The 27518-nt window shown below is 48.3% G+C and overlaps 1 protein-coding gene across 1 annotated transcript in view; it reads left to right on the top strand.

Moving 5' to 3' along the window:
• Positions 1-27518, top strand: part of phax (phosphorylated adaptor for RNA export) — a 61461-nt gene that overhangs the window by 9527 nt on the left and 24416 nt on the right. Inside the window, exon 2 of the mRNA XM_038804979.1 lies at positions 9137-9819. Coding sequence (XP_038660907.1) covers positions 9137-9819 — 683 coding nt within the window. The remainder of the gene's footprint in view (positions 1-9136; positions 9820-27518) is intronic.

The raw sequence follows: 27518 nt of genomic DNA, 5'->3' as shown, positions 1-27518 counted from the left end.
GATCCTCCGACACCCCAAATACCGCCACACGTGGGCTCGGTGTTGCCTCCACTCCCAAAATCCTCGACATTACATTAGCAAACTCAGAACTTGTGCAATCTCGGACATGGTTCGCCTGACCCGCTGCACACCGCCCCACCCATCCTGCACTCTTGGAAAAAAACGGCTCATCCTAGACTCCGTCATAAGAACCCTATGTACCACTTAAATTGTATGAGACACAATCTCTTGCAGAGGACAAGGACAGTGTATTCTCTACAGAGCCTCACTCCACACTCCAGCTTGCATCGCCCCATCCAACTCCTCTCACTTGCACCTCTCCTCCACCGGGGCGCTTTCTGTCTTCATCAGCTCCCCATATATATATATAGACAATTTAGCATGGCCATTCCACCTAGCCTTTGAGTTGTGGGGGCGAAACCCACGCAAACACGGGGAGAATGTGCAAATTCCACACGGACAGTGATCCAGAGCTGGGATTGGACCTGGGACCTCGGTGCCATGTGACAGCAATGCTAACCACTGCCCCACCGTGCTGCTCTGTTACCCATATATATTTGACACCCTTCCCTCGCCTATCTCCTCGTCGCACAGCAGCTTGTCCTGTAGCGCTGGAGATGGTAGCTACGGGAATGCACCCACCTCCATCCTCAAGAAGTCACACACCTGCAGGTACCTGAACCCATTTCCCTTCAGGAGCAAGTACACCTCCTCAAGCTCCTCCAGTTCAATGAACTTACTCCCCACAACAGGTCCTGAAAATACTCTATCCCCAATCGCCCCCACCCCTGAAACCTCGCATCTGGCCCTGCCAGACCAAACCTGTTGTTGCCACAGATCGATGGCCACAGGGTCATGCATTCCATCCTACAGTACTGCTGACATTGTTACCGCACTCGTAACACTGATATCACTACCGGATTTGTGGAGTACCTGGCTAGCGAGAAGGGAAGAGGCGCCAACAATAACGCTTTCAGACTGGTCCTTTGACTTGCAGCCTCCTCCATCTGTCCCCACACTTGCATCTCCACCTCTGTCCACTTCCGAACCATAGCTGTGTTCGCCGCCCAATGATAATTTTGAATATCCACCCACCCCCCCAAAATCCCTTTACAGAAACCACCCTCCTGGTCCCAGGAACCTTACCCACCCGCACGCACCCCAGTAGCATCTTATTCACCCCACTAAAAAAAGACCTGGGCATGAAAATCGTGAGATTCTGAAACAAGAATTTCGGCACCACGGCACCTTTACCATTTGGACTCTTCCGGCCAATGACCAAGGCAACACATCCCACCTCCGAAAGTCTTCCTTCATTCCCTCCACCAGCACCATACATTACAGTACTCCACATTGCCTACAGATGATCTAAAAATTATAAACACATTTTTTAAAATCTTAGAGTAATTTGTCTTCATTATTCCTGAGCTCATGGGTGGGTCTGGCTGGGTGAGGTTTTCAGGAGAAGGACTTCTTTGAAGTGAGTTTGCTGGACTTTGGTTGGAGATTTTGAAGGGTCATTGTCTGGAGTCTTCTTGGGATTCTTGGCTTCAGGTTTTCTATAGTCTTCTGTGCTTCCTTCAAGTCTCCAAGAAAGTTTAGACAGATGTTTTCCTCTTTTGTGAATTTCTGTGTAGCAACTGTACTTGCAATGTGCTCAGTATTGGGTCCACGTTCTTCAAGCGGGGACACGGCAGCTCTAAATGTTTAAATGCCTTAGCCAACATGTGTGCTGTTAAGGCTGTTGAAGTGGGTGTCATCGTTTTCCTTTACCACTCTTTGCCATTCAAATTCAATGAGGTCCTTATTCATTGATTCTTCAGAATGTGATGCCAGCAGTTCACCAACATCCTCTGGCGCAATGTCTAAGTTGAGTTCTTCTTTATGGTCACCTCTTCAACCGTGTCTGTAACGCCTAGGAAATCATACGCAAACTTTGGTCACCGTTTACTCCAAACAAAATGCAAATCTGATTGTGTGACATTGTTCCATGCCTCATCTATGTTAACTGCATAGTAAACCTTCCAGAATTTCTTGAGTTGGTCCACCTTCTTTCTCACTTGCCCAAATGGCCTGGGTAAATGTACATCTCGGGTAGTAGGCTTTACAGGATGCTATTAAGTCTTGGTCCATGAGTTGCAGCAGTGAGGTGGTGCTGTGTGCAAAAACACGACTTGGATGTCAGGATGGATGTCATCAAGGATGGTTAGATTACCAGGAGCATTGTGCAGGAGGAACAATGCTTTAAATCAAGATTGTTTTTGCTGCAATAATCCCCCACACGGCATAAAATGATGCTTATGCCATCCTCAAAAATGTTCCTATTGACCCACACCTTACTATTAAACTTCTATATCACTGGGAGAAATGCCTTGAAATATCCTTAAAAAGTCCTGAGATTTTCTAAATGATACACAAGCAAAGGTTAAGTTTAAATTCACCTGTAACATTGGCATTGAGCAGAAGACCAACTGTCTTTAGCAACCTTGTAATCTGGCATCGATTTCTGTTCTTGGGCAATGTAGGTTCTCGAAGGCTTTTTTTTCAGAAGCAAAATTTAATCAACAATTTCATCAACAAAACTTGCTGAGCTCAATACCCACCCTCTTCAACGACATCAGCCAATGTCTCAAAAAAAGCATTATCTACCTCCTCTCATCAGCACTGGCGGTTTCATCGGAGGCTTTGATGTTATGAAAATTGCCCCTGGCTTTGAAACGCCTGAATCACCCCCAATTCGCATTAAAAGGCTCTACCTTAGAACCCGTCCCCATTTTGCTTATTTAAATCATTAGAAAGACTCCTAGCCTATTCCTAGATTGTGCCTAAGCTCAAGGGGAATAATGTTGATTTGGTCCTCCAGCCAGGTTCTTGACCTGTGCAGTAAGTCCAATGTGCTGCTTAGTTATCACTGTTAATTGCATAGGAGCCAAACCTTTAACATGATCCTGAATTCTTAGCTTGTCTTTCAGGACGGTTGTTTGGGGGATATCCAAAGCACTACCAGTTTCATTGCGAGTTTCACCTTATTCCAGTCTTTTAATTTCCATGTTGGTTTCCATAGTAATTGCTCTACGTTCTGAGAAGAAACATCCCTTGCACCAGATTTACTGCTATTATGTGCAAGTTTAGTTAGAAATTCCTGCTCATCTGATATTGGATATTGGACAAACTGGCAAATAAGTGACAGTGTAGGAGTTGAGTGAGGTGGTGGTGGTGAAGTCGAACTATCAGGGTACATCCAAAACTCTTCTGCCTGAATCCTAAATTGTGAAGTCCCATTTGCCTTTCAACCCATCTGTCCCATTTGCCTTTAAACTCATCTTCATTGATCTAGTTTGTCTCCTAGTCTGGCAACACCATATCTTTTCAAATTCTCATCTTTTCAAATCCTTTTGTGGTCTTGCTCCAGCTTCTTTCTGTAATGTGCTTCAGCCTAACCCTCCAAGACCTCTGAGCTCCTCCCAATTCTGGCCTGTTGCGTGCTCCTGATTTTAATTGCTCTGACAGCTGTGTCTTTTCAGTTGTCTAAGTAATAAACTATCGAATCTCTTCTCTAAATCTCTATAGCTTTACCCTCTCTTTGCCTCCCTCGTCTTTGTCATGTGAGAGTTCCTTTAAGAAAGATTTTGTTTGACCACATGGCTTGTAGAACGGCTTCAGTGATGTCATTTGTGGGTGGAGCTGGGCTGTGGCTGTCAGGTGCGAGGGGTTAGTGTTTTAGGTTTCATTTTCGGTTTGTTAGTTTGGTCTGCAGAAGAGAAGCAGTGTTTCTCTGTTTTCTCGGTTTTTATTTTAAAGCTGTTTCAGTGAACTGAAAGCGCATTGGCTGTGGCAAACTGCCTTGCTAACTGTAACGATAAGAGTTGCTTTCCAAAAGATGTTTTGAGTCTGCTGGTTGGAGGCTGGACCAGAATCTCAGGGAATGGACCGGTCCCATTCAAGTGAGATTACAGTGTTCTGGGCTGCGCCCTTGAAAGGGGTTTTGGTTTATCGGATTTTGTGTTGAATTGGAACAGCTACTAAAGGGGACTCATTAAGAGTTATAAACATGGGGGGTGGGGGGAGTGTGATACATGTGATGTTACGGTATGGGGGGAATTGTGGGTGTTATGGGGCTGTTAGTTGCGTATTACTGCTAGTTGCTATACTTGCTGTTATATTTTTATATTTTCTGTAAAAAATTCCAATAAAAATTATTTAAAAAAAAAAAAGAGTTATAAACATGACTTCCGGTTGCGGCTATGCCTGGGTAGGTCGCACGTTCGGCAGCTCCTGCCAAAAACGGACTTTTGGGCCCTTTTAAGGAGCCCTAGCGGCACTTGGTTGACGATTCCCGGTGTGGGAAGACAGCAGTAAGGTTCCCCCCAGCACTGTATGGAGTGGACCAGGAGTGGTGCGGTCAAAAAAGGGGTATTAGAGAAGAGAGGAGAACGGGTGCGAAAAAGCAAGATGGAGGCGGGTGGAGACCAGGCAGCGTGGGCTCAATGGTCGTGGGAGCAGCAAGAGTTTCTACGAAGCTGCTTTGCGGAATTGAAGACAAGGTATTGAACCCTATGAAGGTGTCGGTAGAAAGGCTGGTAGAGACCCAGAGGATGCAGGGGCCAGCGATCAAAGAGGTGCAGCAGAAGGCTTCTGATAATAAGGATGAGATCCTGGGCCTGGCAGTGAAGGCGCACGAGGCGCTCCATAAAAAGTGCTCAATTTTGGTGAGCAAGCGGGTGACTTTCGAGGCGGTGGGCATTGTGGAGCCGGTATATGATGGTGAGTGGTAGGCTGCAGGGGGCCCGGGTGGTGCTGGTGAATGTATATGCGCCAAACTGGGACGATGCAGGGTTCATGAAGCGGATGCTAAATCGGATCTCTGATTCCGGATTTGGAGGTAGGGAACCTAATTATGGTCCGGGGGGGGGGGGGGGATTTCAACGCAGTACTGGACCCGGCAATGGATCGGTCTAGGTCAGGTAAGAGGCCAGCTGCGGCCAAGGTCCTGAGGGGGTTTACGGATCAGATGGGGGGAGTGGATCCGTGGAGGTTTGCTAGGCCAAGGGCGAGGGAGTTTTCCTTCTTTTCCCACGTGCACAAGGCCTATTCACGGATAGACTTTTTCGTGGTGAGTAGGGCACTGATCCCGAGAGTAGAGGGGAACGGAGTACTCGGCTATCGCGATTTCGGATCACGCCCCGCATTGGGTGGAGCTGGAGTTGGGAGAAGAGAGGGGCCAGCGCCCGTTGTGGCGCTTGGACGTGGGATTATTGGCGGATGAGGAGGTCTGTGGGCAGATCCGGGGGTGTATACAGAGGTATATGGAGGCCAATGACAATGGGGAGGTCTCGGTGAGTGTGGTCTGGGAGGCGCTGAAGGCGGTGTTCAGAGAGGAGCTGATCTCCATCAGGGCTCACAGAGAGAGGAGGGATAGATTGGTAGGAGAAATACTTAGGGTGGATATGAGATATGCGGAATCCCTTGAGGAGGGGCTGTTGAAGGAGCGCCGGAGCCTCCAAACGGAGTTTGACTTGTTGACGACGGGGAAAGCTGAGGCCCAGTGGAGGAAGGTACAAGGAGCAGCGTATGAATATGGGAAGAAGGCGAGTCGGATGCTGGCGCATCAGCTGCAGAAGGAGGAGGCGGTTAGGGAAATTGGGGGAAATCAGGGACGGGGAGGGAATGCGGTGTGGAGTCCAGTCAGAATAAATGAAGTCTTTAGGGACTTTTATGAGAACTTGTGCAAATCAGAGCCCCCAGAGGTGGGGGAGGGGGTGTGGTGGTTTCTGGACCAATTGAGGTTTCCGAGGGTGGAGGAGGAGCAGGTAGAGGGCTTGGGGGCCCCGATTGGGATGGAGGAGCTGGTTATGGGTTGGGGAGTATGCAGGCGGGCAAGGCCCTGGGACCGGATGGGTTCCCGATTGAATTTTATAGGAAGTTTTCAAAACTGTTGGCTCCGTTGCTGTTGAGAACTTTTAACGAGGCGAGAGAAAAAGGAAGTCTCCCCTCGATGATGTTGAAAGCTCTGATCTCGCTTATACTTAAGCGGGACAAAGACCCGCTGCAGTGTGCCTCGTATAGGCCGATTTCACTCCTTAATGTGGATGTCAAGTTGTTGGCGAATGTCCTGGCCAATAGGATTGAGGATTATGTCCTGGGAGTGATACATGAGGATCAGACGGGATTTGTGAAGGGCAGGCAGTTGAATGCAAATGTGCAGAGTCTTCTGAATGTGATGATGATGCCCTCGGAGGGGAGGGGGATGCAGAGGTGGCGGCGGCTATGGACGTGGAGAAGGCCTTTGACTGGGTGGAGTGGGAATACCTGTGGGAGGTGCTGGGTAGGTTTGGGTTTGGGGAGGTGTTCATAGGGCGGATTAAATTGTTATACCAGGCCCCGGTGGCGAGTGTATCGACGAACCGGTTGAGGTCAGAGTATTTAGACTATATTGTGGAATGAGGGGGGGGGGGGGTCACAAAGTTTTGCTTTACGCAAACGACCTGCTCCTGCATGTATCGCACCCAGCAGAGGGGGTGGAAGAAATCATGAGGATTCTGGGGGAATTTGGCCGGTTTTTCGGGTATAAACTAAATATGGGGAAAAGTGAGATGTTTGCGAACCAGGCAAGGGGACAGGTGAGGCGACTGGGGGAACTGCTGTTTAGAGTAGTAGGGGGAAGCTTTCATTACCTAGGCACCTAAGTGGCGCGGGAATGGGAACGGCTGCACAAACTAAATCTGGCCCGACTAGTGGACCAAATGAAGGACTATTTTCGGAGGCGGGACGCGCTCCCATTGTCACTAGCTGGGAGGGTGAAGATGACGGTCCTCCCGAGATTCCTGTTTGTGTTTCAGTGTCTTCCCATCTTTATTCCGCAATCCTTTTTTAAACGGGTCAACAAAGTGATCACTGGCTTTGTGTGGGCGGGGAGGAAGGTGATGCTTGAGCGGAGCCGGGAACAGGGCGGGCTGGCGCTGCCAAACTTCAGTAACTACTATTGGGCGGCGAATATAGCCATGATCAGGAAGCAGGTGGTGGGAGGAGGGTCGGCATGGGAGCGTATGGAGGCGGCTTCATGTAAAGGCACCAGCTTAGGGGCGCTGATAACAGCGCCTCTGCCGTTCCCGCCGGCACGGTACGCCACCAGCCCCGTGGTGGTGGCAGCCCTGAGAGTCTGAGGGCAATGGAGGAGGCATGTGGGAGCAGAGGGAGCATCGGTTTGGTCTCCAATCTGTAATAATCACCTGTTTGCCCCAGGAAGGATGGACGGGGGGCTTTGGAGATGGCAGAGAGCAGGGATTGAGAGAATGGGGGATATGATTATAGAGGGGAGCTTTCCTAGCTTGAGGGAGCTGGAGGAGAAATTTGGATTGGTGAGGGGAAACAAATTCAGGTACATGCAGGTGTGGGACTTCCTACGTAGGCAGGTTTCAACCTTCCCCCTCCTACCGCCAAGGGGGATACAGGACAGGGTAGTTTCCAGAGGGTGGGTGGGAGAAGGGAGAGTCTCTGACATTTACAAGGAACTTGTGGGGTCAGAGGAGACACAGGCCGAGGAGCTGAAGCGCAAGTGGGAAGAGGAGTTGGGAGGAGAGATAGAGGATTGTCTCTGGGCGGACGCGTTGAGTAGAGTCAACGCGTTCACAACATGTGCCAGGCTCCGCCTGATAGAATTCAAGGTCGTTCACCGGGCTCACATGACAGTTGCCTGGTGAGCAGCTTCTTTGGGGTAGAAGATAAGTGTGCGGGAGGGCCAGCAACCCATGTCCACATGTTCTGGACATGTCCAAAGCTTGGGGGATTTTGGCAGGGGTTTGCGGATGTCATGTCCACGGTGTTAAAAACAAGGGTGGCACCGAGTCCAAAGGTAGCGATTTTCGGGGTGTCCAAGACCCGGGAATCCAGGAGGAGAAAGAGGCAGACGTTCTGGCCTTTGCTTCCCTGCTTCCTTGGTAGCCCGGAGACGGATATTATTAGCTTGGAGGGACTCAAAGCCCCCGAAGTCAGAGACCTGGCTATCGGACATGGCTAGCTTTCTCTGTTTGGAGAAAATCAAGTTTGCCTTGAGAGGGTCAATGTTAGGGTTTGTCTGGATGTGGCAACTGTTCGTCGACTTCTTTGCGGAAAATTAATCGTCAGCAGAAAGAGGCAGCAGAAAGCAGGGGGGATAGTTTGGATTAGAGTAAGGGGGTTAACAAAGGTGGGACCTATAAGGGAGGAAGACGGCTTTTCCACTATTTTTATAGATTCATGTACGTTGTTTATTTTGTTGTTGTCAAACCAAAAATACCTCAATAAAATGTTTATTTAAAAAGAAAAGAGAGTTATAAACATAGATTACTGTAGCTGTTGTGTTTTTCATGTTTGTACTTGATGAGTGTTATATGTTAACTGCATTCTTATAATAAGCATTGTTTTGATAAAAGCCCCTTGGAAGTCTGATGAATCACACCTGAAGTGAATTGTGCTCATCCTAGCCAAATTCAACATCAAAATTATAGGTCACGTGAGCTTCATAATGCACTTTGGAGTTTCTAAGCCCTGGCCCATAACACCTTTCAGATGCCTCAGACCAAGCTTTAGGCCATCTGTCCCAATTTTTCCTTGTGCTGCTCATGTCAAATTTTGGTTGAAATGCCATGGGTTGTTTTACTTAAAAGGCACCAGATAAATATGCAAATTGTCGCTTAGACTGGACAAATTGCATTAATTTGAGTTGCAGCTAGGGGGAAAAGAGAAACTAGACTTTAAGGATGATGTTTAAACCCACAATGATAATTTTAAGGGGCAATTGTAATTCCAAATCAGTGTTTCTTATTTTTGGTGAGATTTTTACCTTGGACATAGAAATAAAAATGTTAATATAACATTTTGGGCAGGCTGGGAGAACATCAAAGCAGGGTTGCAGAATTGGGGAAGTTCCATAGGAAAAATGCATTATGAATGTGGACGTAGGAATTTAGGTCAAGAATAAATTTGGAACACACACTGGTTGGGGGTGTGTGGGAATGGTGGGGGAAGTAACAGCAGGAAGTCCAAGTTGTGTGACAGCAAGTGATCATTTCCATAACTATTTTCCAAAGCAGTAAGCATTTTTACTCGGCTAATTGTGATGTCCATACATATTAACTATATTGTGTTTCTTTCATAGAACCAGCAAGCTGCTATCCCCAATTTCTCTCCTACACCCTTTAATGCACAAAATGATACGCAGGCTCGTCCACCTGCATTTGACTTGAGCAGTCGCTACCGAAACACAGCATCTGACAACTCAAGTGAAGACAGTGATCATGATTCTGATGAAGAAGAAAGACTCCTGTGGCGGCGGAAACGTCAGAAGTGTTCCCATAGTGAAAACAATCTACCGTTAAAATCTCCAGTCATACCCTTTGGTCCAGTTGGTGATGGTTTTATGGGAACTGGAAACTCAGTCAAAGGAGGTCGTAAAGTCAACAATATTTGGGGCACTGTGTTGCAGGAGCAAAATCAAGATGCCGTGGCAACAGAACTGGGGATTTTGGGAATGGAAGGCGATATCAGCATGAATTCTCGACAGTCTGAGACTTATAATTATATAATGGCAAAGAAAATGATGGAAAAGCAACGTGAGGAGGAAGAGGAGGAGAAAATGAATAAATTAGAAGCAGAATTAGATGAATATGTACAGGACGGAAAGAAAAGCAAAATCCAGGGAGAGTGTAATCAAAGCAACCTCAAGCGCAAAAGGCCAGTTAAGGAGAGGCTGGGGGAAAGGCTTGAAATGAACTATGAGGGAAAGAATGATATTAAAGAAGATGATAGCCCAAATAAGATTTCGGATGAAATAGCTTACAGGTTAGTATGTACTCTTTACAGTTGTCAAAATAGATTATCTAGAATATGACGATTGATAACTTTTCTCTCAAGGTTGTGAATGTGCCATCTGCAGTTCAAATTGACCTTGTGTTTGAACCTTGGCAAATTCCCCCTTGCTCTGTGTGCCTCTGAGTCTTCGTAATGTATGCAGCTGTGAAATGGTTATCAAACTATGATCTGTTCATTCTCTCTTTTTTTTGTTGTTCAACAAACGTCAGTGTTGCTCAAAGAACAGGCAAAGTAAGAGATATTCCCCCCCTCCAAGCAGCCAGTGAAGTGACTATTAAATATAATTAGTCTTAATTTTATTTTCCTTATGGGGGAAATATCTGTGCTCAATGTGTCAACTGCCCTAAGTAACATCACAAGCTCATTGCCACGGGACAACAATTGGGTTGAAAATAATGTATGACCATGGGCATTTAGGTGTTGCTGCTCTTGAACCAGCTGTTGGGAGACATGTGATAGCCCGTCTACTTTTCATCCTGCCCCACATGATTGAAATGTGATTGCATGCCTTTGCTGCCAAAGTGACATCACTCTCAATTTATACACCAGCAGGAAGGCCAGTGTATGTTTTCAGGCTCTCATTCCAGGGAATGTCATAATGCTGTTTACGACTTTATCAATACAAGCTAAGTGGTTTTGTCTGAACATCAACATAAACCGAAGTGTAACACGGGAGTACTTGATCCAACTAAAACTACAATCAGAATGCAATTTTGAATGCAACTGTATTAGAGCTACAATTGGTACACAATAGCTTTGTTTCTATGCAACTTCTATGTGAATCACCATTTTTCCTTAAGCCGTTTCAGTTTTTCTTTTTTAATAAAATCTTTTTATTCTCATTTTCCACATTTTCATCAATACACAACAATAGAAAACCAACCATAAGAAATACAGTCCCAATTCCCCAAACAGCATCCCCTTCAATATACAAATCCAACCATCAGCTGTACAGTCCAAGTAAAACAAAAAGAACATCCTTGAAACGCTGTGCTCAACCCCACCAATAACTCCCTCCTCTTTTCCCCTCGCGCACACACACCTAATGTTCAATGGCAACCAATTCTTGAAAGTGCATGATAAACAATCCCATTGAATTGTAGAACCCTTCCATCCTTCTCCCTCAGCTCAGATTTCACCTCCTTGAGAGTCAGGAATCCCAGCAGGTTCCCCCGCCAAGCCGAAGCACAGGGAGGAGAACCTGACCTCCCCCCGAGCAGGACACGCCTCTGGACAGTCAGCGAGGCAAAGGCTGCAGCATATGCCCTCTCATCCGCCTGCAGCCCAGGCCGGTCCGACACCCTGAAAATAGCATCTAGGGGCCCTGGCTCCAAACTCACCTGTACTACCCCCGAGATGACGTTTAAAAACCTCCCTCCAATACTTCTCCAACTTTGGGCAAGACCAAAACATGGGAACATAGTTTTCAGTGGTCCTCCCACGGGGCTCGCATACTTCCTCCACCCCCTCAAAGAGCCGGCTCATCCTCACGCTCATGAGGTGCTCCCTTTACAATACCTTCAGCTGTATCAGCCCCAACCTCTTGCACGAGGTTGAGGATATACCCTCCGGCGCACCTCACACACAGATTATTCCATAACCTCCCCCAACTCTTCCTCCCAATGGCTTTAATCCCCTCCAACGATACCTTATCCTCCCCCAAAATCTTGCCATAGATCGTCGACTCCGCCCCCTCTCCATTCCCCCGCCGTCAATACCTCTTCCAACAACAAGGGGGCCGGCGCTATCTGGAAGCTCTGAATCTCCTTCCCAGCAAAGTCCCGGAGCTGCAGGTACCTAAGTACTTCCCCCTGCCCCAGTCCATATTTCTCACCCAACTCCTTAAGCCTCGCAAAACAACCTCCCAGGAGCTGGTCTTTTAATACCCTGACTCCCATCTCCGAAACCTCCCATCCAACTTTCCTGCTCAAACCTGTGGTTCCCCTTAATCGGCATCTCTTTTGACTCCACCCACAGCTTGTGCTGCCTCATCCAAATCAAGCTATTTCAGTTTTTCAAGGAGATGACGCACCTTTGCCTCTTCGGTAGTAGGAACAAACTTAACCAGCATTTGGATACTGAGTTCTGTACCTTGGAGCATTGTGTGTTTTGTCTGCTCAGTGTGATGCATAGTCGGTACCATCGCCAGCTGTATTTTAGCCAGCTTCTTTATACTTATGAGTCAATTACTTGGAGTAATTCAATGAGTAATTCAACTTGGAGGGTCGGATATGGCAGCCATTACTGAGGCGTGACTGCATGACGGCTAGGACTGGGGCCTAAGTATATAGGTTAAAACCACTGTAGGAAAGATCGGGAAAATGGCATATGGAGGTGGAAGAGATGGAAGCAGCGAATAGAGACTTAATGGGTAGAATTAAGAAATGAGCAAGGATGTAGTGGTAGCTGTTTATAGGCCCCCGGTAGTAGCTGTGAAATGGTAGATTATAAAAATGTAGAGATTAGGCAAGCATGTGATAAAGACAAAATGGTTATAATGGGTTTTGTTTTAGCATTCATACAGATTCTCTTAACGCCACTGTTGTGGAATTATCAGACTGCTTACCTGACGTCCAGTATTGGATGAGTGGACATTTCCTTCAATTAAACATTGAGAAGATTGAAACCATTGTTTCCGATCCCTACTCCAAACTCGATTCCTTAGTTACCAGCTCCATCCCACACTTTGGCAACTATCTTGACACTAAACTAGACTGTTCACAACTTGATTTCATACTTGACCCCAATTCGAGCTTCCAAAGGCGCATGCCGTCACAGGGCAGCCTATTTCCATCTTTGTGACATTGTCGTGCCTGTCTCAGCTCGTCATTGCTGAAATCCTGAGTCTTGCTTTTGTTATCTCTCGACTCGACTATTCTGGCTGGTGCCTCACCCATTCTACCCACTCAACTTGTGTTCATCCAAAACTTTACCTGTGCCCTAACTTGCACCAGACCTATCCTCAGTTACAAACTCGAGCAATTCCAAAACAACAGATCGTTTAGGCAACTAATCTTTAATCCCTGGTTTCCTGACATTACCTTTCTTCAATAGTGAGGTGACTTACAATTTTCAAATCTAAAGGAATCGTTCTAAAGTTGAGAAAGCTTCAGAAGTTAATAGTTAAGGCAACTGAAATACTGTCAGCCACGTCCTTTAAAACCCTGAGGTGCAAACCATCTGGGATCCTGGAGATTGTAAATGCCATTAGTTTTATTGTATTATTTTACTTATGTTAATTTGGCTAAGTCCCTGATTCAACATTGATTTCCTTGGAGCATCTCTGTCTGTCTGATCCATTTCTCTACCTCCAATACTACACAAAGTAATTATTTAGCGTATCCACAATTTCTTTATTTTCCTGTCATTGTCAGTTAACCGCCGGGTCCACATTGCTCCTCATCGCCTTCTTAGTTACTGTAAAAGAGGAATTATGTTCATTTTGATATCCCTTGTAATTTTCTTTTCGTACTTCCATTTTGAGGCTCTTCTGTTCCGTCATTCTTTAACATTCTGTATCTTTCCCATTATTTGTGCTTTAAAAAAAATCCATGCTTTTATTTAAGTTTCTTGACCTCGCATCTTTAATTGTCTTTTTGGAAAGTATATTCTTGTTCCTTGGTATATAACTGGTCTATAGCGGGACTTCCGGTGGCGGCGATGTACGAGTGAGCTGCACATTCGGCGGGCTCTCACTCCGGTGGGGCTGAACAGCTGATTCCCCGCGATAACGGGACCACGGGGGCGGCAAAAAGGCTGCCGGGAACAGAAGAGGAGAGCGGGCTGCAGCAAATGGAAGTGTGGGAGGCCAGCAGGTGAGGAAGAAAGAGAGAGAGAGAGAGACGGAGGCAAGGAAGAAGCTGACCTGAAGGGTAAGATGGTGGACCCACGGACCTTCCTTCCTCCAGGACAAAGGAAAAAACAAGTTTGGAGTTGCTGAGGAGGGACAGCTTGGACCCACTTCAGATGCCCAGGAGGTAAAATTCAAGGAGCTGGGCGAAGGAAAGTGGCAGCGAAGGCGCTGAGGAGCGGGCTGCGGCACATGGAACAGCGGGATTCCAGAAGGCAGAAGAAGAAGGAGAAAAAGGGACAGAGACAAGGACCTGAAGAAAATTACCTGGGACCTAAGATGGCGGACACACGGACCCCGGCCTCAGCAATCCAGCTGGCGCTGGATAACATGCTCCAGGTAATGAAGTCCAGTTTTGAAGCGCTGAAGCGGGACAGCTTGGACCCAATCCAGAAAGCGGTGGATCAGCTGAACCAGAGGCTGGACGCCCAGGATGTTAAAGTTAAGGAGCTGGGAGAGGTGGTGGAGGAGCAGGCGGATGCGCAAACGGTTGCAGCGCTAGAAGTGGACGTCCTGAAAGAGCGGCAGAGAAGACTGCTGGACAGAGTGGAGGAGCTGGAGAATAGAGTTCGCAGGAACAATCTGAGGATGGTCGGCCTCCCGGAGGGGGCGGAGGGAGCTGATGCTGCAGCGTTTGTAGCAGACCTGCTGAAGCAGCTGATGGGGGCCGAAGCCTTTCCGCGACCGCTGGAGCTGGAGGGGGCGCACAGAGTGCAGGCAAGGCAGGGGCGGCCGGGCGGCCGGGCGGACCCCCCCCGCCCGATGGTGATTAGGTTCCACAGGTTCGTGGACAAGGAGCGGGTGCTGCAGTGGGCAAAGAGCGCCAGGAGCAGCACGTGGAACAACAGTGTTCTCCGCATTTATCAGGACCGAAGCCAGGAGGTGGCTTGGCGGCGAGCAGCCTTTAAGAATGTCAAGGAGGTGCTGTTCAAGAAGCACGCGAAGTTTGGTCTGCTGTTCCCAGCTCGGCTATGGGTCACGCACCAGGGTCAACACCACTACTTCTCTGAGCCCGAAGAAGCGATGGATTTTGTGAGGGACCTGGGGCTGGTCCCGAAAGGAGGCCCCAAGGACGCGAGTTAGGGCCCGAGGATTTCTGTGGGAAGGAACGCCGAATGTGCCTGGACTGCTGCTCAACGGTTTGCGGGGCCAAGTGGAACATTTGAGACTTTTCCTTTGTTCATGGACATTTATGTGCTTTTTCTCTTTTTTCTGTGGTTTTTTCTTTTTTTTTCCTGTTTGGGCTGGTTTGTGCTTTTTGTGCAGCTCGCGGAAGACACTGGAGCCGGCTTGCCCCAGTAGGTGGGGAGGAGGACGGGGAAACAAGGGGAATGGGACAGGAAGGCGCCGGAGTGTTGAGTCACCGGGCTAGCAGATTGGATTCTCACAGGCTAATAATGGGAGGGGACTTTAACATGGTCCTTGACCCGATTTTGGATCGGTCGTGTCCCAGAACGGGTAGACTCTCAGCAATGGCAAGGGAGCTGAAAGGGTTTATGGAGCAAATGGGGGCAGTGGACCCCTGGAGAGAGGGACAGCCAACAGGAAGGGGCTACTCGTTTTACTTGCACGTCCACAAAGTATATTCCAGGATAGATTTCTTTGTACTAAGCAGGGACTAAGTGGGGGAGGTAAAGAACACGGAATACTCAGCAATTACCATTTCAGACCATGCCCCGCATTGGGTGGACCTGCAGTTCGGGGGAGCGAGCTATCAACGCCCGCAATGGAGGCTAGATGTGGGACTGCTGTCTTGGAGGAGGGGATCTGCGAGAGGCTTCGGAAATGTATAAAAAATTACCTGCAGGTGAATGACACTGGGGAGGTCTCAGCGGCGACCGTGTGGGAGGCGCTAAAGGCAGTAGTGCGGGGGGAGTTGATTTCAATTGGGGCTCACAGAGCCAAGGCAGACCGGGCAGAGATGGATAGATTGGTCAGGGAAATGGGTCGGATAGATGAAGAGCACGCGGAGTCCCCGGGGGAGGTTTTACTCGGGGAGAGGCAGAGACTACAGGCGGAACTGGGGGCTCTATCCACGAGCAGGGCCGTGGAACAGCTTAGGAAGGTGAGGGGAGTGGTGTACGAGTATGGGGAAAAGTCCAGCAGACTGTTAGCGCAGCAACTCAGGAGGAGGGAGGCGGCCAGAGAAATAGGTAGAGTGAGGGACGAGGGGGGGGCGCAAAGTGGAGGATCCGGCAGAATTGAATAGGGTATTCCGGGACTTCTATCATAAGCTGTATACTTCGGAGCCGCCGGAAGAACCGGAGGGGATGAAATGGTTTCTGGACGGGTTAACATTCCCAACAGTTGGTTGGGGGGGGGGGGGGGGGGGGCGAGTGGAAGAGCTGGGGGCCCCGATTAGAGTAGAGGAGGTATTGCCTAAAGGCCATGCAGTCGGGGAAGTCCCCGGGGCCGGATGGATACCCAGTAGAGTTTTATAGGAAGTTCTCTGAGCTGGTGGGCCCGGTCTTGGCAAGGGTTTTCAATGAGGCAAGGGACAGAGGGACCCTGCCGCCGACAATGTCACAAGCCACCATATCTCTGATATTGAAGCGGGGTAAAGACCCGGAGGTGTGCGGGTCCTACAGGCCAATCTCCCTGATTAATGTAGACGCCAAGCTCCTGGCAAAGGTACTGGCGGGTAGAATGGAGGACTGTGTACCGGAGGTGATTGGGGAGGATCAAACGGGGTTCGTGAAAGGTAGGCAGCTGGCGGCCAATCTGAGGAGATTGCTCAATGTGATAATGATGCCCCCGGCGGGTAGAGAGGTGGAGGTAGTGGTGGCAATGGACGCCGAGAAGGCCTTTGACCGGGTGGAGTGGGACTATCTATGGGAGGTGCTCGGACGGTTTGGGTTCGGGGAGGGATTGGTGGATTGGATCAAATTATTATATCAGGCCCCGAGGGCCAGCGTCAGGGCCAACAGAGAAGTGTCGGAGTACTTTAGGTTGTACCGAGGGACCAGGCGGGGCTGCCCGCTCTCCCCGCTGCTGTTTGCGCTGGCCATAGAGCCGCTGGCGATTGCGCTGAGAGCCGCAGAGGGTTGGAAGTGGATGGTGAGGGGCAGGGTTGAACACAGGGTTTCTCTTTATGCAGACGACCTGCTCCTGTACGTGTCGGACCCAGTGGCCGGGATGGGAACTATACTGGGAATGCTGAGGGAGTTCGGCCAGTTCTCAGGATACAAATTAAATACGGTCAAGAGTGAAATGTTTGTGGTCCAGGCCAGGGGAACAGATTGAGAGGGCTACCGTTTAGGCTAGTTGAGGAAAATTTCCGGTATTTGGGAATCCAGGTGGCACGAGACTGGGGCAGGCTGCATAAGTTAAATTTGGCCAGGGTGGTGGAGCAAATGAAGGGAGAGTTTCGGAGATGGGATGCACTCCCGCTGTCGCTGGCAGAACATAGAACGATACAGCGCAGTACAGGCCCTTCGGCCCTCGATGTTGCACCAACATGGAAAAAAAAACTAAAGGCCATCTAACCTACACTATGCCCTTATCATCCATATGCTTATCCAATAAACTGTTAAATGCCCTCAATGTTGGCGAGTTCACTACTGTTGCAGGTAGGGCATTCCACGGCCTCACCACTCTTTGCGTAAAAAACCCACCTCTGACCTCTGTCCTATATCTATTACCCCTCAATTTAAGGCTATGTCCCCTCGTGCTAGCCACCCCCATCCGCGGGAGAAGGCTCTCGCTGTCCACCCTATCTAACCCTCTGATCATTTTGTATGCCTCTATTAAGTCACCTCTTAACCTTCTTCTCTCTAACGAAAACAACCTCAAGTCCATCAGCCTTTCCTCATAAGATTTTCCCTCCATACCAGGCAACATCCTGGTAAATCTCCTCTGCACCCGTTCCAAAGCTTCCACGTCCTTCCTATAATGAAGCGACCAGAACTGTACGCAATACTCCAAATGCGGCCGTACTAGAGTTTTGTACAACTGCAACATGACCTCATGGCTCCGGAACGCAATCCCTCTACCAATAAAGGCCAACACACCATAGGCCTTCTTCACAACCCTATCAACCTGGGTGGCAACTTTCAGGGATCTATGTACATGGACAACGAGATCCCTCTGCTCATCCACACTACCAAGAATTTTATCATTAGCCAAATATTCCGCATTCCTGTTATTCTTTCCAAAGTGAATCACCTCACACTTCTCCACATTAAACTCCATTTGCCACCTCTCAGCCCAGCTCTGCAGCTTATCTATGTCCCTCTGTAACCTGCAACATCCTTCCGCACTGTCTACAACTCCACCGACTTTAGTGTCGTCTGCAAATTTACTCACCCATCCTTCTGCGCCCTCCTCTAGGTCATTTATAAAAATGACAAACAGCAACGGCCCCAGAACAGATCCTTGTGGTCCGCCACTCGTAACTGAACTCCATTCTGAACATTTGCCATCAACCACCACCCTCTGTCTTCTTTCAACTAGCCAATTTCTGATCCACATCTCTAAATCACCCTCAATCCCCAGCCTCCGTATTTTCTGCAATAGCCGACGATGGGGATCCTTATCAAACGCTTTACTGAAATTCATATACACCACATCAACTGCTCTACCCTTGTCTACCTGTTCAGTCACCTTCTCAAAGAACTCGATAAGGTTTGTGAGGCATGACCTACCCTTCACAAAACCATGCTGACCATCCCTAATCATATTATTCCTATCTAGATGATTATAAATCGTATCTCTTATAATCCTCTCCAAGACTTTGCCCACAACAGACGTGAGGCTCACCGGCCTATAGTTACCGTGGTTATTTCTACTCCCCTTCTTGAACAAAGGGACCACATTTGCTACCCTCCAGTCCTCTGGCACTATTCCTGTAGCCAATGATGACATAAAAATCAAAGCCAAAGGCTCAGCAATCTCTTCCCTGGCTTCCCAGAGAAGCAGGGGCGGGAAGGGTGGGTGATATGTTCCTGGAAGGGAGCTTCGCGAGTTTGAGGAGCTTGGAGGAGAAATTTGGGTTGGTAAGGGGAAATGATTTTAGATACTTACAGTTGCGGGCCTTTGTTCGTAGACAGGTCCCATCTTTCCCGCGCCTCCCGCCAATGGGGATCCTCGACAGAATAGTCTCTAGGAGGGAAGAAGGAGAGGGCAGAGTCTCGGGTATATATAAGGTGCTCATGAGGGAGGAAGGGTCCCAGACAGAGGAACTGAAACTTAAATGGGAGGAGGAGATAGGCGGGGAAATGGAGGATGGGATGTGGGCAGAGGCCCTGAGTAGGGTAAACTCGACCGCGACATGTGCTAGGCTCGGGCTGATCCAATTTAAGGTCGTTCACCGGGCCCATATGACGGTGGCTCGGATGAGCAAATTTTTCGGGATAGAGGACAAATGCGCTAGGTGCGCGGGAGGACCAGCGAACCATGTTCACATGTTTTGGGCATGCCCTGAGCTGAGGGGGTACTGGGAGGGATTTGCGGGGGTCATGTCCCAGGTGCTAAAAACAAGGGTGGTGATGAGTCCAGGGGTGGCAATTTTTGGGGTTTCGGAAGACCCGGGCGTCCAGGGGGAGAAAGAGGCCGATGTGCTGGCCTTTGCTTCCCTGATAGCCCGGCAACGAATATTATTGGCGTGGAGGGACTCAAAGCCCCCGAAGACTGAGTGGTGGCTTGCGGACATGTCGAGTTTCCTTGGGGATGGAAAAAATTAAGTTCGCCTTGAGGGGATCTGTGCAGGGGTTCACCCGGAGGTGGCAACCATTTATTGACTTCTTTGCGGGAGAGTGAGCGTCAGCAGGGGTGGGGGGGTAGAGTAGAGTAGGAGGGAAAATATGGCGGGTAGTACTGGTGGGAGGGGAGCGGGCTTGTGCAATATGTTACGATGGAAGTATTGAAAGTACGTGGATGTTTGCACATTTTTGACTTTTTTGCTTCCTTTCTGATGATGTCTGTAACTGTTTATAAAGTCAAAAACTACTTCAATAAAATTGTTTATAACTGGTCTATAGCACAAATTCTTTTGTTTTTTGGAACAATTTCCTCCTGTTTTATTCATTAACAGATTTGTCCGATTTACTGTAGACAATCTGCCTCATCCCATTGAAGTCAGCTTTACCTAAATGTAGAATCTTAGGGTCATTGCGTTTTGCAGCACAGAAAGAGGCCCATCGTGTCAGTGCCAGCCATCAAGCACCTATCTATTTTATTCTCATTTTCCAGTACTGGGTCTGTCGCCTTGTATGCTGTGGAGTTTCATGTGCTCATCTAAATGCTTCTTAAATGTTGTGAGGGTTCCTGATTCCATTACCCTTTCGGGCAGTGGGTTCCAGATTCCCACCACCCTCTGGGTGAAAAGGGTTTCCTCAAATCCCCCCGCAATCTGCTCCTTACCTTAAATGTATGCCCCAGGTTACTGACCCCTCACTAAGAGGAATTTTTTACCCCCTATCTATGCTCTTCAACTTTGTACCTCCAATGAGGTCCCCCCTCCGCCTTCTCTACTCTAAGGAAAACAACCCCAGCCTATCCAGCCTCTCTTCATTGATGACATGCTCCAGCCCAGACGATGTCCTGACTTTTTGACCACTATGTCGAACACAATTGTATTAAAATCGCTGTTGGGTAAATATTCATGCACCAATTAGCTGTACTTAAAATCTGGCTCATTATCTAATACAGTAGGCCACTTGTTGCTTCTAGGACATATTGCTGCAGGCATACTCAAATTGACCATGTGCTGAGCTATTTATCTTAATGACTTGTTTTTACTTAACACTTTTAACAAAATAAAACATCCCAAGGCACTTCAGCGAAATAGTGGTACCGAGTCACGAAAGGAGTTATTAGGTCAAAGAGCAGACAACGATTTTGTTTGCACCCAGACTACCTGAAATCTCACTTTATATTTTATTACAACCATGTATCAAACAGGTTACAACAAATAAACACCCCGGGAAGCATACTTCCCAACAATCAGCTCCTCAAACACGGTCACAAACATCCCCCACCTTTTCTCAAACCCCTTTGCAGAGCCCCCTTTCTTATACTTTATCTTCTCCAACCACAGGAAGTTGTATAGGTCACCAATCAAGCCGCTACCCCCGGTGGCAATCCCCCCCCCGGTCTCAAACCATGATCCTCGCACAGCGGCGTTAACACCGACATCCCTTCCACCCTAAAATGCCTCCTCAACTGATTCTATATCTTCACCGTAGATTGCACCACCGGGCTCCCTGAATACCTACTCTGAGCAATTAGCAACGCTGCCGTCACCTTGCCCTCAAACTGGACCCCTTACAAAATTCCTCCTCCATCCTAACCCACTATACCCTTCTCCGTCCTACCATCGTCGGACTTTATCAACATTTGCTACCCGATAATAATAAAGCAGATTCGGCAACGCCAACCCCCCCTGCTGCCTCTGCTTCTGTAGCAGGGTCCTCCCAACCCTGAGCCCCTTCACGCCCATACAAAGTCTGAAACGATCGTGTCCAATTTCCGAAAAAAGGCATAAAGATCAGGAGCGTTTGAAAAATAAACAAGTACCGTGGCAGAATATTTATTTTCAGACTCGGACCCTCCCCACCAACTTCAATTGCAGTGTATCCCACCTCTTGACATACCCCCTGGATTCCCCCACCAGCTTTGTTAAGTTCCACTTATGGAGCCCCATCCATTCCCTCGCTACCCGAATCTCCAAATACCTATACCTATCCCTCGCTACCGTAAATGGCGTCCCCCCTAATTAGCCCGCTATTCCAGCTCATTCACTGGGAAAACCTCGCTTTTCCTTATATTCAGTTTGTACCCCGAGAACCCTCCAAATCTCCCCAGTAGGCCCATAATCCTTCCCATACACTCCAGTGAATCCAAAATATACAGCAACAGGTCATCAGCATAAAGCGACACCGATACTCTCTCTGCCCCTCCGCCGACTCCCTGAGAGCCATCGCCAACGGCTCTATGGTCAGCGCATACAGCAAGGGCGACAGCGGGCACCCCTGCCTCGTACCCCTGTAAGTCAAAACTTTGTGAAATCATATTATTCGTCCTCGTGCTCGCCCTTGGTGCCACATGCAATAACTGCACCCATGCCACAAATCTCGGCCCAAACCCAATCCTTCTCAAAACAAGTCCCGCTCTCCGCTCGATCAAGTGCCTTCTCCATGTCCATGGACACCACCACCTCTGGTACCAGAGCCCTGACGGATTCATCACTACATTCAACAGCCGTCTTATGTTACTAGGGTGCTGCCTGCCCTTCACGAAGCCTGTTTGATCTTCTGCAACTACCCCCGGGACACCATCCTCCCCACCAACAACTTAGCCAATGCTCACATATCCGTGTTCAGTAGTGATATGGGCCTACATGACATGGGCCCACATTCCACCGGGACCGTCCCCTTTTTTGGGATTAGCGTGATTACTGCCTGCGTGATCGTCTCCGGCAGCTCCCTCTTCTCCAGCACTTCATTAAATGCCCCCAACAGGTGTGGTGCCAGGTCCGTTGCAAATTCCTTATAAAATTCCACTGGGTACCTGACCGGCCCTGGGGCCTAACCCGACTTCATGCCCCGATACTATCCAGCATCTCCCTCAGACCCAAGGGCTTCTCCAACGCCGGTCTCTTTGCTTCCTACACCTGGGGAAACTCCAGCTCGTCCAGAAACCACCCCGTGTCCCCCTCCTCTCCATCTGGTCTGCCTTGTACAGTCTCTGGTAGTACTCCATAAACTCTTGTTTATCTTCCTGGCTCCGACACCACATCTCCATCCCCAGTACATATCTTCAATGTTTCTCTGGACACGTCCTGCCTCCGCAGCTGCTGCGCCAGCACGCGGCCCACCTTTGCCCCATACTCGTATTGTGCCTCTCTTGACCTCGCAGTTGCACTACCACCCTCCCTGTTGTCAAACAGCCCGGCAACGTTTTCCTCCTCGCCAATCCCTCTGTAGTGGGCACCTTCGAATACTCCCTGTCCACCTCCACTATCTCACTCACTAGACGGTCATATTCACCCCTCCTTTCCCTATCTGCACAAGCCTTAAACAAAATAATTTTCCTCCTGGACCACTGCCTTCAGTGCTTCCCAAAATTGGCCACCATCACCTCCCCATTTTGTTTCAACTCCACATACCCCTTAATCACCACCCTACCTCATCACAAAACCTCCATCCACCAACAACCCAGAATCAAACCTCCACCCCGGCCTCTGCTCTTGTCTCGATCTAAACCGAATCTCCAGCCAGTGGTGTGTGTGGTCCAAGATAACTATCCCCGCATACCCTGCCCCCTCCACCCCAACCAAAATCTCCCAGCTCACTACAAAGTAATCAATCCCCGAATACACCTTATAGACTTGTGAGAAGAAGGAATACTCCCTTCTCCCTGGGTTCATAAAGCGCCATGGATCCACCATACCCATCCCCTCCATAAACCCACCCAGCTCCCTTGCCACTTGTACCCTTTCCATTGACCTGGGGCTCGGCCTATCCACCCTCGGCTCTAGGACACAGTTAAAATTGCCTCCCATGATCAACTGGTACTGGCCAAATCATGGATTGCTGCCAGAAACCCCCTCAGGGGCTGGTTTAGCTCACCAGGCTAAATCGCTGGCTTTTAAAGCAGACCAAGCAGGCCAGCAGCACGGTTCAATTCCCGTACCAGCCTCGGATAGGCGCCAGAATGTGGCGACTAGGGGCTTTTCACAGTAACTTCATTGAAGCCTACTCGTGACAATAAGCGATTTTCATTTCATTTTCATAATACCCACATCAACCCAATTTGGAGCATACACATTTACCAACATCACCGGTGCCCCTTCCAATACCCCACTCACAATCGCATATCTCCCAGCCGGTTCCATCACCTCATTCGCGCACTCAAATCTCAATTTTTTCTATATGGGCAGAACTAAAAAATAAGAAGGATGAGATCACTTTGATAGGACTGTACTATAGGCCCCCAAATAGTCAGCGCGAAATCGAGAAGCAAATATGTAAGGAGATTACAGATAGCTGCCAGAAAAATAGGGTGGTAATAGTAGAGGACTTTAACTTTCCCAACATTAACTGGGACAGCCGTAGTGATGATCCTGATTCTTTTGCTGCCAGTCTGGGCTCAATAAAATTTGAGACGGATTTGCAGGTATCAATTATTGTTTATTTTAACCAGCTAGCTGGGTGACTCACTCTATTGAGAGAGCAGAACGCCACCAGTCTCCTGCCTCTTCAACAGTCAGAGTGAACAAAGGGAAAAAACATTTCTGTACAGATACATTCAAGTTGCATCAAATTTCACATACATACGACCAAATAAGGCAACGGTACAAATGCAAAGCTCCCATAGGCTTTCCCCACATTCCTCAACCTGGCCTGAGGCCCCTTTTCCCAGTATCCTTGGCAACAAAGAAAAGGTCTTAGTGACTGCCCATCCCCCTCTTCCTGCCTTGAATCCCAGTTGATGTTTAAATGTCCCCTAACCTAACTCCTTATTCTACTGCAGTAAAATGTTACTCCTAACTTGGCCTAACTGCCCATTATGCCTTTCTGTTCATTTCCTCATTCCCTCCTTTTATCATTTCATGATAACCTATTGGTCCAATCCCTAGCTGTGCTCAGGATTTTTCTCTCGCAGAATTCTGCTGAGACTGCCCGCACGCAAAGGGGCAGGGGACTGTGGTAGGGACTAGAGTCTTGATAGCGAAATGGTGGGGAAATGGAGGTGACAAAACATTGGTCGCTATGCCATTAAAGAAGTAGTATCCTTGATCCATATACAGGCTAGCATCACAATCAGTATATCGGTTGAGCAGGAATCCCCCAGTAGCCCAGTTTATCCAGCTTTGGAATGCCCATTCAGGCCTCCTAGCAATGCGGAAAGCCCTAGTTCCCACAGTGATATGAGAGACATTCGCCCAGCCACAAAGCTGAAGGCCTGCCTTTAGCGGGACACAAGTGGCGTTGTAACAGACGCATTGATCTGATGTCAGGGTTATGCGACACTTCCGATCAGTACAAGTGGAGAACAGACATGTTATATTAATTTCCATCTCTACCAGCAAACAGCCGTACCCCTCACTGCTAAAATAATTCTTGAACGACCGGGAATCTCTATTGGGAGTGAAGTGGCTAGGTATATACGCTCTCCACCGCTGAAGCTTATCGTACTGTGAATGGGAGTTATCCCGAGGAAGGGGAAGGCAAATAGCTGGCGCGGCCGAACCCGGATCGTAGGGAAGAGTAACTTGCTCGGGCGGTGGCTCGGAACTCTGACAGTGAGCCACCGTTTTGGGGAGTTCCCCAAAGCGGTGAGACGGAAAATAATCTAGACATCGATGCGAGGTTCGGGTAGCAGACAAACAGTCCCTGGCCATACATGTGGTGGTAGATTTGGTAGAAGAGATTCATGCTGCCCAGGTTCCCTTTGTTCTGGGTCCTAAGTGAAGTAAGTATACCTCCTGATAACCTGCGTTCTCGTCGTGCCTCCCTCCTTACTCGTTCCGTCTTCTTGCTATTCCTCCGCTCTCCCCTACAACCTTTTCCTACCCCCTCCACACGGTCTGATTTTACCTTTATGACACAAGTCTTACCACATCCAAAACCAAATGTACATTTACTCCAAAACAAGGGAATGTCCACGCAATGTTCCTTTCCCAACGTTGATGTTTAAAAGTCCCCAAACCTAACTCCTTATTCTACTGCAGTAAAATGTTACTCCTAATTTGGCCTAACTACCCATTATGCCTTTCTGTTCATTTCCTCAGTAGGACTAGGGGTTTGGATGGAGAGAAATTTGTTGAGATGTATTTAGGAAGAATTCCTCATTCAATATGTAGATGGCCTGACTGGAGAGGGTTCAAAACTTGACCTCCTCTTGGGAAATAAGGAAGGATAGGTGATGGAAGTGTTAGTGAGGGATCACTTTTGAACCAGTGATCATAATTCCATTAGTTTTAAGATAGCGGGCAGCACGGTGGCACAGTGGTTAGCATTGCTGCCTACGGCGCTGAGGACCTGAGTTCGAATCCCAGCCCTGGGTCACTGTCTGTGAGGAGTTTGCACATTCTCCCCGTGTCTGCGTGGGTTTCGCCCCCACAACCCAAAGATGTGCAGGTTAGGTGGATTGGCCACGTTAAATTGCCCCTTAATTGGAAAAAATAATTGGGCACTCTAAATTTTTAAATTTTTTTTTAAAGTTTCAAGATAGCGATGGAGAATGATAGTTCTGGCCCCAAAATTAAAATTCTAAATTGGGGCAAGGCCAATTTTGATGGTATTAGGCGGGAACTTTCAAAAGTGATTGGGGGAGTCTGTTCACAGGCAAGGGGACAGTTGGTAAGTGGGAGTCTTACAAAAGGGTGTTAACTAGGGTTCAGGGTGAACACATTCGTTTAGAGTGAAGGGTAAGGGTTAGGTTTTGTGAAGTAGGGAACCCTGGATGACTCGGGATATTTAGGCCATCGGAAAAAGGAGGCAAATGTCATGCATAGACAGCTGGGATCAAGTGGATCCCTTGAAGAGTATAGGGCTTGTCGGAGTAGAATTAAAAGAGAAATCGGGAGGGGGGGGGGGGGGGGACACGAGATTGTCTTGACAGATTAGGCAGAGGAAAATCCGAAGAGCTTTTACAGATACATAAAGGGCAAAAGAGTGACTAGTGAGAGGGTAGATCCTCTTAAGGATAAACAAGGTCATCTATGTGCGGATCCACAGGATGGGAGATGTCCAAAATGAATATTTCTCGTCAGTATTTACTGTTGAGAAAGGCACGAATGTTAGGGAAATTGGGTTAATAAAAAGTAGGGAATTAAAAGACCATTCACACCATGGCCACCATCAGAAGTCAACTGATGCACTTTTTTTTTTATAAATGTTTTTATTGGGTTTTTGGAAAAAGTATATTTACTGTTATGTACACAGAATAAGAAATATATATATATATATATATATATATATATATATATATAGAGAGAGAGAGAAGGGCACACCCAAACATACCAAAAAAAAGTAATAATAAAAAATAAAATAGAATAACTGGTAGGGTATTGTGCACCAGCTCAACAGCAGCAACTCTGTACAATTGGCAAAATTATTTACTTATGTGTTGGTGGTGGGGGGTGGAGACTGGGGAGATAAATATACATTTAGGTGCCGGAGAAACAATTACAGAGGGCAATATTCGAATGGGTTTGGTGTTGGTGTTGTCACTTGCTTCTCCCGGACAGATCTCGCTGCCGTTGTTGTCGCGCGCTCACCTCTGCTTCAGCTGTTCCTGCCGTCTTTCGCTTGTATTCTCCTTGTTCTCTGTTCTTGGAGATGCCAAGTTTGTTATCATATCCCGTGCCCTCCTTCGGGCTGTCATTTCCCTGCCCCCCCCCCTTCCCATTGCCTCGAAGAAGGATGTCCTGTACCCCGCAAGTCTGGGGCAAGACCAGAACATGTGGGCGTGGTTGGCCGGGCCTCCTTGGAACAATTCACATCTACGTTCACATCATGATTACTTTGTCCAGTGCTTTGAAAAAGGCCTTGGGGATGTAGATCGGAATGGATCTAAGTAGGAAGAGATACCTGGGCAGTACGTTCACTTTGATCGTCTGGACTCTCCCTGCGAGGGAGAGTGGGAGTGTGTTCCATCTTTGCAGGTCCTTTTTTTATTTCCTCCGTCAGACTGGTGAGGTTCCATTTGTAGATCCCTTTCCAGTCATGGGCTATTTGGATCCCCAGGTAGCTGAATTTGTGTCGGGCTTGTTCAAAAGGCAGTCCCGTTAGTGCTGACCCCCCCCTACTTGTGGGTGTACCAGGAAGATCTTGCTTTTGCTCATGTTGAGTTTGTAGCCCAAAAAGGCGTC

The sequence above is a fragment of the Scyliorhinus canicula genome, chromosome 8 (assembly GCF_902713615.1).
Source record: "Scyliorhinus canicula chromosome 8, sScyCan1.1, whole genome shotgun sequence".
In the NCBI taxonomy this organism is placed as follows: domain Eukaryota; kingdom Metazoa; phylum Chordata; class Chondrichthyes; order Carcharhiniformes; family Scyliorhinidae; genus Scyliorhinus; species Scyliorhinus canicula.
Note: the sequence above shows the minus strand (reverse complement) of the source record. Positions and strands in the feature narration are given on the sequence as shown.